At 29.2% G+C, this 17,321-nt stretch overlaps 1 protein-coding gene across 1 annotated transcript; it reads left to right on the forward strand.

Moving 5' to 3' along the window:
• Window positions 1-10,669: 10,669 nt before the first annotated feature.
• Window positions 10,670-14,642, forward strand: LOC141678408 (cyclin-D1-1-like). Its single transcript, XM_074484717.1, has 6 exons — window positions 10,670-11,079; window positions 11,516-11,608; window positions 12,445-12,543; window positions 13,053-13,254; window positions 13,393-13,523; window positions 13,619-14,642. Exons 1-6 carry the CDS (start codon window positions 10,828-10,830, stop codon window positions 13,832-13,834), a joined length of 993 nt encoding a protein of 330 aa, XP_074340818.1. The 5' UTR covers window positions 10,670-10,827; the 3' UTR covers window positions 13,835-14,642.
• Window positions 14,643-17,321: the final 2,679 nt, after the last annotated feature.

Genomic DNA, 17,321 nt, shown 5'->3' on the forward strand with positions numbered 1-17,321 from the left:
TACATCTACTATTAACTGAATTTTGGTACAATCCCAGCTCATTCTCTTCTAACAATGAATTTTCAACTATTAAAATTTATAGAAATATATGTACATATCATATAACATTAAATAACTCGAAAAGACTTGTACAAAAATAGAAAAATATATAATAAAATGTCGAATGCTCACATCCGTGTCTCGTTCTTAAAAATTCTTCCTTTTTTAATAATTAAATATAATTTTGGGTCTCGAAACTGTTACTTTAAAGGAATTTAATTATAAGTACACTTAGAATTAAAATTAGGTTGTCCAAGTAATTCAAAGATAAACAAAGACATGCACAAAAGAGTTTGCCATCCACCGGTTTGTCTCTAGTCTTAACTTTGTCCACTTAAATATTTATTTGAAAATCTGAGTTTTGTTTCTTGTTTATTGTTGGAATTGAAAACTTCAAATTTGAACACATGAATAATGATTAACAAAGTTGGTAATTGAAAAATAAAAGCTTCAACTTGAAGCATGTTATTCTATTATGTCCAAAATAAACTTTTTGCAAATACAGTAATTATATTATTGATTAGAACAGTATGAGTCATAATCATACACTAGTGTCTCAAACTGATTTATTCAAATTAAAAGTAATACTTCATCTGTGTCTTTCAATTGTTTACATTTTTTATAGAGTGTTCGACACGCATTTTAAGGTGCATATAAAGTATAGTTCTGTAATTTTTTTAAAAATATACGTATATTTTAAAAAAAATTGAGATATATAATATTAAAAAGAACATCTAGTTGATTCTAAAATTCGATTTTCAATTTTTAAATTTAAAAAGACATTTTTAATGTTCAATTAAAATTAAATCAAACTAAGGGAAAAAAGATCAATAATTCAATTTGAAACGGAGATAGTATATATATTATACTCCATCAATCCCAATTTATCTGTCCGGTTTGACTTTTATGCGTATTTTATTGTGTATTGACCGCATAGTTCTGTTGATTATTTTTCAAATTTTATTTTTGTAAATAAAGATTTAAGATTTAAATTTTTTTTTCACAAAAAAAAAAATTTGAAAAATAATTAACAGAACAACATGGTCAATGTACCTTAAATTACGGAAGGACTAACACCGCGAGCATATTAATAGGTTCGGCTAGCTATATAGCCACTATGTAGGTAGAGAATATAGATATAATTATGAAATAAAGACTATAAAAAAGGATACGAAAAGGAAACACACACTGGGGAAATTAATTAATTAAAAAAAAAATTATTTACTTAATAGTCATTGCTACGTCATAAATAGGTCATTAGTTTGAAGGAATCATCATTGCAAATTTGCAATGCTTGTATTGAGACCAAATTTAACTCATGTCGGTATACAGACAATTTTTGCCTCTGCCCTCGGGGTCGGGGATGTATGCATGTATACGTCATGGACGGGTACTCGACCCGTATTTTAATTTTTCTTTAAAATATAATTTTATTAATTATTTTAATTATTTTTTAAATACAATTTAATATTTAAAGTTTAATTCTACAAAATAAAATCTTAAAAATTAATTATGAGAATATATTTTATATTTATCTTAAAATACGTGTTAAATATTGAAAAAAAATGTATAGAAATAAATGAGATGAAGAGAATAATATTTAACATTTCGCGAATGTAGTTCATTTTGTTATCTATTAAGATACCGACTTACTGTTCAACTCAGTAATGCATTTCTTTTTTGTTATTAAAAAAGTTAAGGAATTAGTTGGTTTATTCTTGGCATACTTAAGATTTATTTGTTCTAATGAGTTCGTAAACTCGTCAAAACAAAATGTATAATATAATAAAATATCTCATAATATTATCTAAGTGAATTAATATTCATATAGTTACAACAATTTTTACGATTCGTTTATTATAATTTGCTAGAGATTTAAAAATATATTTAAATTCGAATAAAAGGGTGGAAAAACTCGAAACTATTAAGTAAATAGTGCGGAGAGAACTCGAAACTGAGACACTTTTTAAATCGAACTACGATATCACTGAGAAAAGTTAGTCACTATAAAACGATTAAATTTCAGAAGAAAAAAAAACTGAAATAATATCTTATTTTATTCAACATGTCACAAATTTATTGTTTCGTGTATATTTCAAGTTATTCAATATCTTATCACCGTTTCTTGAATGTGTGTGTAAATTTTGAGTTAATTGCACTTTGCAACCCCTACATTTTATTGAATAACAAAACTATATACTTACTTTCAAAAATACAGTTTGCAACCCCTAACTTTAGACATTAAATATAATATGCATTCCTTTAACTATTTTGTTAAAAATATTTATATTGTGGAGAGTAAAATTGAAATTCAACAAAATATTTAAATAATAATTTTAATTTTTTTTAAATTAAACTAAAATTTAGAATTTCAAATTATAAAAATTATATTAATGTCAATTATTTTATTACTCGGTATAATTTTTAAAATTTTAAAATTTAGAAATATTTAGAAACTTTATGATTATATATATAAACATATATCTTGCTTAATAAATATATTTTAAGTATTTAACATTATGATTAATTTAGAGTATTACTAATTGAAAATAACTTTAATTTTTTTCATATAAAAAATGCATTAAAGCAAATATTTTAACTAATTTGAAATTTTAATTATTAATATTAACATCTTAATTTCAATTTTATAAGCGCAAAAGATGCATGTTATAGTTGATATTGAAAATTAAGGGTTGCAAACTGTATTTTTCAAAATAGGTATACTGTTTTGATTTTAAATGAAAGGTGGGGATTGCAAAGTGCAATTAACTCCTAAATTTTTATGATTTTGGGCCAATTTTTTTGACATTGTAGTGGCCGACCTCATACCTTCATTGGTGTTTCACTTGGGAAAAAATACGATCTATACAAGTGATAATCAAATTCTTATGCGCGAGTTTACAAAAAAGAAAAATATGGATGTACTCTCCGTCCTTAAAAACGTTTACTATTTGTATTATATACATTTGTCAATGCACGTTTTCTATTATTAATATCTTTAATTTCATATTAGTATTAAATATAAAAATTTCATTATATTAAAATACTCATAAATACGAATCTAACAAGATCACTCATGATTATATATAATTTTATAAATTAGATGTAAATTAGTAATCAATCACTAATCATAAACATTATAAAAAGTCAAAATGAGAAACATAATCCGGGAGTGGGAGTATAAGACAAGATGGTGCAAGTCTGCAAGATAATGACAAGTACATACAGAGATAAGAAGCAACATGAGAATCGCAAGGTCCATAGACAAGTTGACATGTGGTATTATGTCTTGTATCTACATTTCTCGAATGCGTTGTTTAATGTGATTTATTTCCCTATCAACGGGATCTATTGGAAATTTATACCATAAACATCACGTTTGGATGTGTTTTGCGTTGCAGAACGTATAAAGAAAATGCGTTACTCAAACAAATTCCGATGTCAATTTCCCTGGCCTAACAAGAAAAGGCAATGATTATATGAGAAGTGATAAACGTCATATTTTAAAATATTTGCTTTTAAATTGTGGGATTAATGATTTATGTAACGAGTATTTTGTAAAGGCCGATAATTCATATCCAACGATAGTTGGCAGATTTTCTGTTCACGAAAAACTTTCGTGAATAAGAAAACTCTAAATAAAAAAAATAACCGTGGATAAAGTAATGTGACACTTCAGTGTTCAAGTAAATTTCCTATATTAAAGTAATCGTGGATACATTGCTAAAATTAAATTAAAATAAATATTATGTGATATACTAACACATTATTTTATTTTCATTAGACAATGATCTTCGACTTCCCGTAAAAGAAGCGAATGCAACGAGGGATAGCAGCTTGACAATATTCCTTGTGCGAGTATATATTACCTGTCCAGTACTCCACCTGCATAACACTCTGGAAAAATAACCTATGTATATGCTGGGCCTGGCCAGCTGACTGAATACAGATACACAGACCCGTGACCCGTAAAATATAAATAAATTATAAAGAAAAAGAAAATTAAGATAAACGTGGAGCTCCACCGACCACTGTTCTCAAAATCCCCGATTTTTTAAAAAATTCCCGATAATTCCCCGATTAATCCTTAAAAAATATTTGGCCGATCTATTTTTTGAAATCCGATTAATATTTATAAAATATTTTTGAATTATATATTTCATAATAAATAAGGTAAATATATTAAATATTATTAAAATATTTAAATATATCCGATTTTTATTCCGATTAATCCCCAATTTGTCGATTAATCTCTAATCGGTACCTAAACCGATTAGTATCGATTACCGATTTTTACAACCTTGGCACCAACATATAATGAGACTGTATTCAAATTCATAGTGTTAGTATGGAATCTGTATCACGTATGGAATCCAGTTAACATAATTTGTGAATTCAAGGCAAAGGGCCACACCAATCTACCTACTCATTCTTGGCTTGCCTCCTTGTCTATACTATCCAAGTTCTTGTGCTACATGTACTGTGGTACTATAGATCTACAGCAGACAGATTGTTATGCACCATAAAGTAGACATCACTGCGGAAAATAATTGATTTATTTATTACTTGTTTTGTTGAATGTATTGTTAGATTTTTTTTCATTTTTGTTCTCGTTAAACTGATGTCCGGATAATTTACGGGCATCTCGACTAATCTCTGTCATACCACCTTAATTGATGACTTTGGTAAGTATAGATAGTTTTAGCTAGGGGTGTAATCGAGCCGAGCCGATCTGAATAGTGTCAGGCTCGGCTCGAAATCGATTACATTAGTTTGGTCTCGAGCTCGACCGACCCTTTAATTTCAAGTTCGAAACTCGGCTCGTAAAAGGTTCAGTATGCTCGAGTTCCGATCGAAAGCTCGAATTAATTCACTAAATATTAACAGAAAATTGGAAATGTGATCGGTTCGCCTCGAGTTCGACTCCATAAAAATAAATAATATATAATAAATATTAAATATTAAATATTTACATAATATTATATTTATAATAAAAAAAATTGAAAACAATATAGGCTCGATAAAGCTCGCGAACCTTACGAGCCAAATAATTAGAAGCTCGAGCTCGAGCTCGGATCGATTATTTTCGAGCCGAATTTGAATTTTTTACGAGTCGAGCTCGAGTAGCTCACGAACAGTTTGACTCGTTTACGTCCGCCCCTAGTTTTAGCACTTTACCGGTTTACCCTCAAGTTTTTTTTGGTGTTTTAGTTGTATATTGTATATATGGTGGTCTTTATAAGTTAGCTTTTGAGCAACAAATTAGCTTTTTAAAATAAATGAGAGCTTTGATCAATTAATACCTTCAATATTAGTATTTAATAGTTAATATTTTTTAAAACAATTGATCTTAAAAAATTAATTTTGAAAAAATTACTTGAATAAATTTTTCCAACAAATATATACAAAAAACTAATTGAAACAGTTATTAATTAAACAGTTTTGTTGAAAATAGGGATATTCAAACAGCTAATTAAAATTATTTATTCAAACGACTAGTTAAAACAGTTACTATAGTTAACAACTTCTCCTTATGTCCATCGCCTTTGCCCAGTTGAGGAATGAATTATGGCACCCATTTTAATGATCATTTAAAGTGTAGTTATATAAATTATTAAAAGTGACTCCCAGATCTATCAGCAGGCCCTAAACGGTAGGTCAATAACAGTATATACATGGAGTACTCCATATTAGTTACCAAATGACAATGTGTTTAAGAAAAATGAATGCCATGTTGCCATTCACTGAAAGGTCAGTTGCCATCATATCAGATTATTAACATTAAAACAAATTGCAGCTGTCTCCCAGATGTGGGCACTTTCTTAATGGGGTTTTCCACAAAATACTACTACTGTACTACATGCATGTTTAATACAATTTCGTGTGCTGCTAAGAAGGGCACCCCCGGGAATCTCTCCTTTTCAAAGCAATCATATTAGATATAAACCGCACTTAGCGGACATGCTCTAATTCAGGATGCAGAATAATAATTATGCTCCCGTGATATTCGATTATATGACAAAGTGGATAATTATCCTCTTTTTAATCAACTGAGCAAATCATTGCGTGCACACTATAGCATTTTGTTCAAACCATTTTAAGAATGAGTAAAAATTGAATCTAAAATCTGGGAGGACAAAGATAACCTATTATCATCATATTACAAATGTAAGAAAATTACTTCTTCTGTTTTTTATTATATGATGATTAATATTTTATATCAATATTCTTTGACCCGATAGTTATATATATACATTTAAAAAAAATTGAATAAAAATAGACAATATATCTTATAATTTATAAAAATAAAATTTTAAAAAATATATTTTAAACTATTCCGTCAAATAACATTGAAATATGTAAAAAAAGTACGATATCTAATAAAAAAATAGAGGGAGTAGTAAATATTTTAGGACACGACATCGTTACTAAACTAAATTGTCATAAAAAAAGAATAAAGTTATTGAAATTACCTTAGCAATCAATCCCTTTTTGTAAAGAAAAAATTGGGCTGAGGATCCTCAGACAAGTCACCTGAGGTTAAGTCTTTTCTCCATATAAAATTTTAATGGTAAATTTATAAATACAAACACAATCCCCGCATTTACAAAAATATACCTATCTTACAATCATTTTCTTTTAACCTCTGACAACTATCCTGAGGTCATCCCCAGACACATTAATCCGTTTTTATAAATAAAAAACCGGGCCTGAGTTTAATGGCAAATTTGTAAATATAAACATAACCTCCTTGCATTTACAAAAATATTCTTATCTTACAAACATTTTCTTTTAACCTTAGACAACTATCGTGAGATCATCCTCACGCACATCAATCCCTTTTGTAAATGTATACAATCACACCCTCTTGTATTTATATGAAAAAAATTATAAGCTCACGGAAACTTTTGTGACCTAACATCAGGTAAACTAATCTCAGAAATATAATTATGTAAAAACAATGATTTACATGTTAATTAAAACCTATTACTTAATAATTATGTAATATAGTATGTATGAATTGCTAATTAACTTGGATAATGATGAGAAAATATAAAATGAAAAATAGCAACTTGACAAATAAAGGGAATAATTGCACTTGTGATTGGAATAACATAAAGATGGCTATAAAAAGGTTAAACAACTTCCCGGAGGGAGGTGAAGTGCCCTTTAATTTTGTTCATGTCAAAAGTTAATAATTGCGACATTTATTTTCTACACTAATTTTTATGAACCTAAAAAGTTAAATCATCCGCATGCTCCACTAAAACATGAAAAGCTTACTCCTTCGGTGTTCTAACTTCAAATCTCCAATCATATAATGTACTATGTTAATGTTGTTATGGCAAAGATTATGATAAATATTATGATCCATAATATAATACTTATTTTGGTACTCCCTCTGTTTTTTAATATATGACGTTTGATTTTTTGGCACACATATTTAGGAGGGTTGACCACACAGCTAGAATTATTATTTTTTTTAAAAAAAAAATTGAATAAAAATATGAGATCAAAACTATTATTTACAAAAACAATTTTTCAAAAAAAATTATTTTAACTATACAGTCAAACCTCCTAAACATGTGTGCCAGAAAGGAAAACGTCATATATTAAAAAATAGAGGGAGTAGTAAAATTTGAAATTTGATTCGAGATTTCGAGTTTAGTACTATTTTTTGATAAAACAACGTATTTATTTTTAATTATAATTAATCTGCTATTACACCTACAATAAATTGGAAAATAATGGTTTAATTTTACTCGTTTTAACGTTTTGACAGTGAAATTTTTAATTTAATAATTTATTGTCAAGCTTATATTTTTTAAAAAGATGAATAAAAGTCATTTGTTAAGAACAATTGTTAAACCTTTGTCTCTGAGACCTGACCCTGAATCATATTTTTGAAAATAAAAGTAATACTGAAAATTTAAAATTTCGGCCATTAAAATACGAAAGGAGTTAAATTTGGCCCGGATAATCAACTCTCTAGTCTTGACTCCGGTAGGGATGGCAATTTCGGATTTTGGGTCGCGTTCGTATTTGTGAACAGGTCAATTTCGGGTCAAGTAAAATTACTTAAAATAAATGAAAATAAATAATTAAGTGGAAAAGAACGAAATTATCATCATTTCTGATTGGCCAGCTCGTGTTCAGTTCACTATCGAGTTTTCTCTCAATAAATCGGATTACGAATTGAGTAGTAAAACCTTATCTGGGGAACTGACAATTAGCACCCCACAAGGTCACGTGATTCGAGTATACGACTCTAACTAACATGACAACCATTCTTTACATATTTTCCATAGCTTCTACTTTAGATTATTTTCCATAGCTTCTACTTTAGATTTACCTTCGCCCGCCACAAGTTATTTTCATTAACTCGTAATAATAATAATAATAATAATAATAATATATACACAACAATTGCATGACATGAGTAACATAAATATTTCTTTATGTTTTTAATGTATTTAGATCATACGAAACAGAAAGTTGAGATGTTCCATACTTGTACATGTGTAGTGTGTTGCATTGCAAGGTTTAAACTCTGGGAACACCGATTATATTTTGTTAATACATTTTTATAATTTTATATTTTTGAGATATATTTTTATATATTTTCAAGAAATTTAAAAATAAAAAATCATAAAATTTTATTTTAGGAGGACATGTGTCCCCGTGCGCCTTACTAGATCCTCCCCTTACCCCAAGTAAATTTTTGTGGAAAAAACATTTGATTGAATTGATTTATTATGATTTAGGATATTTTATCTGATTTAATCGGGACCCGGTTTAACAGTTTTATAATTTAAATTTGATGCTAACGAGATTAAATTTAGCCGGTGTTTAACTAGAATCGAAGATCATAAATTATTTGATCATCGCTAAATAGTCGATTACGTATTTCAAAATTAAGATTTACTTAGAAATTATTAACTTAATTAGTGATCAAGGTCATGTATTGACCGTAATTTCTTTTGCATTTATAGATGCAATAACAACGATAATGGAATGACACGGGGTGAAAGTTTCATCGGGCCGAATCGGACTTTTATCCGGACTTTTATCCGGACTTTTTTTATCCGGACTTTCATAAATTCGGGTTTTTCGGACTTCGGGCCGGACCGGATTTTCGAAAAAAAAAGAGACCCATCGGGCCGAACCGCACCCTACTTTTTTCCGAATCGAGCTTTTCGGGTTTTTTCCGGATCGGATCGGATTTCGGACTTCATATTTTTTGAACATCTCTAGGTGAAACTAGGCCGAAAACCTGAATGAATTAAATATTAGTATATTTTTTTTTACTATTTTCTTGGTACTATTGACGACATTTCATCTAAATTTCATGATTTTAACATCCTAATCGCGTTCCCGAATTGAATTATTAAATTTAATTAATTGTTCACTTGGTTATCGCGCAGGGGTATAAATAAACTTAATTTACATAATTTTTTTGGATTATTACTAGTAGTGACTTGGTTCTTCAAAGTCAACAATCCATATACGTCTTAATGATAGTACTGCCACTATTTCGAATTTTTTAGTGAAATGAATCTTATTTTCTTAAAATTTACTCCTCCCTAAATAGGGGATCTGTGTGCGTTTCGTGAATATTAATATATTTAAAATTTAAGAATTGTAGGGAGTCAGAAATAAGAAAGAAAAATACTATGACATGCGACATTGCAACAACTAATTTTGAACATACACAACATTTAAGCAGGGTCCAAATTAAAATCCGTTTATTGGACACTAACTTATACATGCACCTTATTTAAACGTAGTATGCTCTGTGCGTAAATTTTATCAGACATGACATGACTTGACATTTTTGATAGTATATTATTGAAATTGAGAAATGTCATTGCGGTATTAAATGAGTTGGCATGTAGGGTGTCAAAATTAGCATCCCATAAAATAAGATGTTAATTTCATTCTATGGTCGCAACGCGGTCTGGTCGCAATAATGCGGAAAATATCATTTTTTTAATATATTTCAATTATTAAATTTTTATTATTAAATTAATGAAATTAACATCTTGGAATGACAACCAATTTGATGTTTATGAAAGAATGATGCTAAAAATGTTATAAAAAAAGAAAATATAAATATAATATTTTTAATTACGTGACAAAATCTTCGAAATGCTATTATAGCTTAATGTGTATGTGTAATTAGTGTTAAACTCATCAACCCAATTTAGCCCAATTCAGCATTTGGTTGGCCAACTTGTCAAGAACATGGACCAAGTTTGAGCTTGGTTCTTTTTTAAGCTTTTCAACAATTAACACAACTATATACCTGTATTTTTTTTATAGAGTAGTGTTAGGGTTACATAATTTTGTACAAAATATTTATATATAATAACATAACATTTGATATGTGATATTTTAATTGATTTTGTTAATATAAATATAAGAGTCATTCAAATTAAAACACACCACGTGACATTATTTACAAAATTTTGTATATCATTCTGTACATCTAACATTTTTTTTTTAATAATTCATTTAGTCAGTGTATACATGTACTTATTATGTATTTTAATAATGGAATAATAATCCGATTTAAAAGAAAAGGAAAATCTTTTTACAACTCAATATATTTACGTCCATTGTACACAGATAGAGAAACATCAAACCTAGTTATCAAACTCAAACCCTCCTCACTTTCCTATTCCCGCCGTCCACAAATCCCGGCAACTCTTCCGATCAACTTTCCGGCGAGCATCAACAATTATAAGCTAGCAATGATGACAACACCATGAAGAAAAATTACTCATCATGTCAACTATTCTATCGTACGCCGATGACTTGTTCTCCGACTTACTCTGCGGCGAGGACTCCTGTAACTTATCGGGAGACTTGCCGGAGTGTTCGTCGGATATCGAATTTCTGGCCGATTTTGAGGAATCAGTTGCCGGATTAATAGAAGACGAGAAAAAATTTGTTCCCGGTATTGATTACGTCGAGAGGATTCGAGCTCAATCAGTAGAAACATGTGCGCGTGAGGATTCCATTGCATGGATTCTCAAGGTACACATATCTTTGGCACTCTAAATAACATACAGGTTAATATCTAAGTAAATCCCGCTTATCATAGTGTAATATTACACAGCCTTCCTTTCTCTTATCGAAAGAATGAAGAGGCTGTTTATTTTATATTCTCGGGTTATTTGTGTGTATGTACCAAAAATATTAAAAAAATAGTAATTGCAAATACATAAAAATCTGATAGCATAAATTAAACTAAATATAGGTTGAGATAAAGTTTAGCCCCAATTTTATTTACACGAACTCACCTAATTCAAATGCACTTTTCTCGTGAACACGAAATGACTCAGCTATAAGAACTCCAATGATAAATTAATAGTGACAAATCTAGAGAAGCTTTGTTCTCATTGGAGCCGCATTCATATAAATCAGAATACAACACGAACACGACTCGAAAATTATGATTGTTTGTGTGCAGGTGCAGCGTTACTATGGGCTACATCCATTAACGGCATATTTATCCGTCAACTATATGGATCGTTTCCTCAACTCCAATCATCACTTGCCGCCGGTATAGTAACTCCGTCAACTTTTAACTTCGCCAAACTGCTAGAAAGTTTAATAGCATCATTTATTGGTTTAATATTAAAATTAAGAAATCGACCTTTTCTAACATTAATAGTTGTTGACTGAGTTCAAAATCGGTGTCCCCTATTCGATGTACTCATCTTATTGGTCATTTTTATATTTTAAATATATGTTATATTTAAATGCAGGGACGGAATCAAAAATATAGTTTATAATATAGTTTATAGGGATGAAAAATGTTCGGGAGACTAAATCAAATTATTTCGTATATTTTCAAACTTTTATTTTAAAATTTTGATGATTGTTAATTGTATAATGTAATTATGACATTATATATACATTTTTCTAAAATATAAATAAACTATTTTATTTATATTATAATGCATTCTTTTTGTGCTTCTGCGTAGAATTTTGCATACAAACTTGGCAACTTTTTTAACTACATCAAATATACATACTTTATGATTTATCCAAGTTTATGTCCACGTAAGAATGCTGTCCATAGTGATTATACGTATAATTAGACATAAAAAATAGTAAAAAAATATTGTTTTAAATTTTAAAAAGATTTACAAATTTTAATTAAGTAGAAACGAAAAATAATTGAGCGTGCGAAAATGATCTGTCAAACATATGTAATAGAAAATGGTTTTTAATTTCTTCGCTTGAAAATGGTGTGTGTTTGTCTATTTAATATTTATTTGATATTTTGTAGATTATAATAAGCTTCTAGATGGGTAGGGGTTAGGTAAAATACCAAAAATAGTTAAATTATAGGTTGGCTCTAATTAATTAAGACATTTTGTCTAATCATTTCAGCAAACAAATGGGTGGCCATTGCAACTGTTATCAGTGGCTTGCTTGTCATTAGCTGCTAAAATGGAGGAATCACTAGTTCCTTCTCTTCTGGATATTCAGGTAAATTACACATTTTCTCATTGTCCATCCTTTCATTACAATCACTTAATTAAAAAAAGAATAGTCCTAGGCGTACAGAATTTTGTACAAAAAATTTGTACAGAATGACATTATAATTGATGTGAGGTGTTCTAATTGGGTTTGTTGATGTGAATACAGGAGGTCATTCCAATTAAAACACACCTCATATCATTAATTTTGTACACAATTCTGTATACCAAACATTCTTCTTAAAAAAGAAAAAGAAAAATACTCGAGATCCCAAATTAGTTTATTTTTTTATATAAAATGTCATTTGTCATGCTTGCAGTGCATTTACACAAATGACATCAATAAAAATATTTAGTAATAGACATATTTTGTATTAATTTTTTATAAATGATTTTGGTACTTCTAGCATTACTCTAAAAATTAAAACGGTGATACAATTATCGAATTCCAATAATTTTTCAAAATATTTTAATGGATCTGGTTGGAGCATAACCCTAAATATATGCATTTTTTTACAGGTTGAAGGTGCAAAACATGTATTTGAACCAAAAACAGTTAGAAGAATGGAGCTTCTTGTATTGGGTGTACTAGATTGGCGGCTAAAATCTATTACACCATTTAGCTTTCTCAGCTTCTTCGCTTACAAACTTGATCCTCAAGGAACTTCTACACTCTTTCTTATATCAAGGGCTACTGAAATCATTCTATCAAATCTCCAAGGTACGCATATCTGTATCCATGCATGCACGCACGTCAGTTTTATCAGTTTTATTTCTCTGTCATGAATACATAACAATAATGCTTTGAGATTTTAGAAGAACCGGTAACTTAACAATGTATTTATCTGAACATGAACAGAAGCCAGTTTTCTGGAGTTCAGGCCATCATGCATAGCTGCCGCGACAATTCTTTGTGCAGCTAATGACATTCCAAACTTGTCTCTTATTAATGCTGACGATGCTGAATCGTGGTGTGATGGGCTCAGAAAAGTAAGGTTCATGCAACAATGTATACTGTGTATATTTGATTTGGTTTCCGGTAATAAAAAAGTTGAATAGATTATCATTTATCGTCGTTTGTTCAGGAGAAGATAATCAGCTGTTACAGGCTAATAATGAAAGAAGTTGAGGTTGATAAAAGGCCAAGGAAGAGATCAAAACCCATGCCACAAGCCCGAGTCATGACTCGGGTCAGTGAAGTATCATCTTCTTCATCTTCATCCTCATCTTCTTCATCTTCTAAAAGGAGGAGATTAGATAACAGCTCCTGGGCAGATGATGACAGAGGAACCTCTGATTAAGGTGGTAGAAAAAGAGAAAGCAAAGCAAACATATGAATAAGAATAAGCAAATAAAAATAAAAGAAAGAAGATGGAAGAGACCTCATGGTGGTCCAACATGTTTGGAGAATTATTTAGAAAAAATCTTAGCTTTTGTTGAGGGGAATGGAGGGCCATTTATTAACATGGCTTTGGCTTTGGAGCTTCAATTCCCAATGAAGGGGATTGTATGTACATAATCTTTTTGGAGTGAGATTTTGTTTATTGATTATAATAATACTACTAGTGGGAGTCATGGACTACATGAACTACATCAAGAAATGTTTGAGGATGAGATTGATAATATTTCAAAGGTTGCATTCATTGTTAAATCATGAATGCCTTTGAAATGAGGGAGATGATGAGGCTATGAGGGGCCATTAATGGGGGAACCTTGAAGTTTGAGCCATGGAAGAAAAGTCAAAGAAAGTCTCCTCTTGAATCTTGGTACAAGAAATTTTATTTTTTTAATATATATAATAAGATGGCTCCTTTATAATGTGTGTGCATGCTTTGGAAATGTATGCTCACACGTGTGATAGTTTTTTGGCGGGAAATTTGTCTAGGATGGGCCTCCTTTGAGTGATGTACTTACACGTGTGTAGTGAGGCTTACACGTGTGTGTTTTTTTCATCAACAAGTTTTGGGATTTGTTTGATTTTTTTGTGAGGGGAGAATATGAAATCCCTTAATTCATGGCTTTATTTGGCCTGAAAATGTAAGAAAGGTCTTTGGGGCCTTTTGCATGTGTGTTGTATTTTTGATCAATGAGAATAATGTTGAAAATAAATATATGTAAATAGTTGATTACTATGTGTGCTCTAATGAGTGTGGCATATGTGCATGTGAATGACACTGCAAAAATTTGTAGTTTCTTGAATTTTTTAGCAGGGCATTTATTCAAAGTTATGGTGTTTTCTGAGACATGTCATGCATTGCACTGCAGAAACTCAGAATTTTAAGCAGTGAAGTAGGTTTGAAGTGTTGATAAATGTAGTGAAATAGTTATTTTGAGAGCTCTTTTTTACTTCCAGTCTTATAGATTTCGGAAATTGAATTTATTCGGTTGAGATACCGATTTGTGATTTATTGAAAGATTTTTAAAAAATCGGATGATTTATCGGAAATCGGTAAAATCAGACAAATATTTATCGACGATTTTTGAAAAATCGGTCGACTTCTATAACAGATCTTCCAGAACGAAAAGATGGGGTAAAATGACAGAACTACCCAGGGATGCAGGGTAAAATGACAGAACTGCCCCCATGGATGCCCATCAACAGACCTGAAAAAGAGGGCACATATGGTAAAAGACAATAAACCATAAACCACAAAAGGGCACATATGGTAGAAGACAGTGTAAACTGATTGTACTAAGAGTTTTATTATCTAATCTAGATCTGATAGGGAATCAGGAGTCACATTCATGGTGCATCAAACAGGCTGTTATATAGACAATCGGCAAAGAAAAACCAACAAATTTCAGTACCAATAATAACTGTTCTGCTTGGACTTATATGTTCCATAGTCCATATAGAGTACGTATATAATCATGCATGCAATGTATGTATTGTGTATATGCCCTAGCTGGAAGGGCATGACTTGCATGACAGTCGCATTATTATTTATTTTACACATTGACTGAGGATCAATAAAAACATCGCTTGGGGTACCCCATTTACTATTTCTCCCGATACCTCTGTTACAGGAAATCAAGGCTAAATATATACGAATTTTTAAATTGGACCATCTTGATTTACTAATTATAAATACTAGCTTACGGCCCGTGCATCGCACGGATCTTGGTTAATATTTATATATTTTTAATTTAATTTCATATAATTTTAATAAAATTCTGTATAAATAATTAAATATTAATAATGATTATATAATTATAATTTCAAGTTAGGTTCAAATAGTATAAATAATATATGATTGATGAGATCTTATTCATAAATAATAATGTAAATGTTTGTTGTTGGTTAGTGAGATTCAAATCCGAAAATTTAAATGTATCTTTATAAATAGTATATGTGTTTGTTGTTAACGGGATTCGAACCAGAGAACTTATATGCATTTTTATAAATAATAATATAAATGTTTATTGTTGACGGGATTCGAACCTGAGAACTTGTGGAGTGTATTTTTTTAGTACGTGAATCTAACGGCTCTGATTATTTGATGGAGAGGATACGGTCGTGATGTAAAGGGATAACCAAAATGAGGGGTTAACCAAACTATAAATTATACCTCATTCCCGCTATTATAGTATACTAGCTTAAAACCCGTGCGATGCACGGATGACATAGATTTTTCTTTAATATTATATATTTTTTTAAAAAAATATTTTGAATTCAATTCTTAATTTTGGTCATTTAGAACTTTAAATGACATGACTTCATGATAATTATATTAGTAGACGTATATGTTCAAAATTTTTTAGAACATCTAAACTTATTTAAAGTGATAGCATTGGTAGAGGAATATTATTATAACAAAATTATTATTTTATTGAGGATAAAACTATAATGTCTCCATTATGTTGGGACCTTAAAAAATATTATTTAGCATGATGATTACTTAATCGATTAACTATAACTCTATAAAAAAAATTTAAAAAAAACAATATTACTCATTGAACAATATAGTTTTATTGATAATTTTATGTGTATTTTTTTTTAAAAATAATATTTATGTTTTAATTTAAATTTGATTTTTTAATTCACATCAATATGATACGAATTTTACTTAGTCTAATATAAATTTAATTTATCTCAGATCAGTGGTTTACATTATTTTATTTAAGCCTGATGTCCAATACATCGATCAAATCAAACTAATTATTTTTAGTTTAATTTTAATTTTTTTAAAGTCCGGATCAATAAGATAATTTTATTTTAGACTGAATAATTAGTATATGATTTTATTTTTGTTGGTCGAATCGTATTTTCATTTTAGTTTTATGTTAGTCTGAATCAATTGTATAATGTACTTTTTTATGCTGGATAAATAAACATATATTATTTTATTTATCCAAGTTCATTAGTATAATTTTTTTAGGAGGATTGATTGTATTGTTATTTTATCTTAGCCCGTGTCACATGATATATCAACTAAATCTTAATAATTATATTTAGTTTGCTTAAATTTAATTTAGCAGGATAAATAACATATATTATTTTGTTTATCCAAATTCATTAGTATAATTTTTGTAGGAGGATTGATAGTATTGTTATTTTATGTTATCCCGAGTCACATGATATATCAACTAAATCTTAATAATTATATTTAGTTTGCTTAAATTTAATTTAGCTCGAAGTAAAATAATATAGAACTCAATATGAATTAAAATATAATTGGTAGAAGAAGTTAAATTTAATATATATATTATAATGATATAGAGTTCGTTATAAAATGGATAATTGAAATTGGTAAATCAATAGATGAAGTTGACTTCAATATCAATTAG

This window comes from Apium graveolens, chromosome 8 (genome assembly GCF_009905375.1).
Source record: "Apium graveolens cultivar Ventura chromosome 8, ASM990537v1, whole genome shotgun sequence".
Taxonomy (NCBI): domain Eukaryota; kingdom Viridiplantae; phylum Streptophyta; class Magnoliopsida; order Apiales; family Apiaceae; genus Apium; species Apium graveolens.

Excerpts from the sequence above, each read along its gene's own strand:
- LOC141678408 (XM_074484717.1), top strand. The coding sequence starts at position 10,828 with ATGTCAACTATTCTATCGTACGCCGATGACTTGTTCTCCGACTTACTC. Across the intron at positions 11,609-12,444 it reads CCAATCATCACTTGCCGCCG|CAAACAAATGGGTGGCCATT; the intron begins GTATAGTAACTC and ends TAATCATTTCAG. Across the intron at positions 13,255-13,392 it reads CATTCTATCAAATCTCCAAG|AAGCCAGTTTTCTGGAGTTC; the intron begins GTACGCATATCT and ends GAACATGAACAG.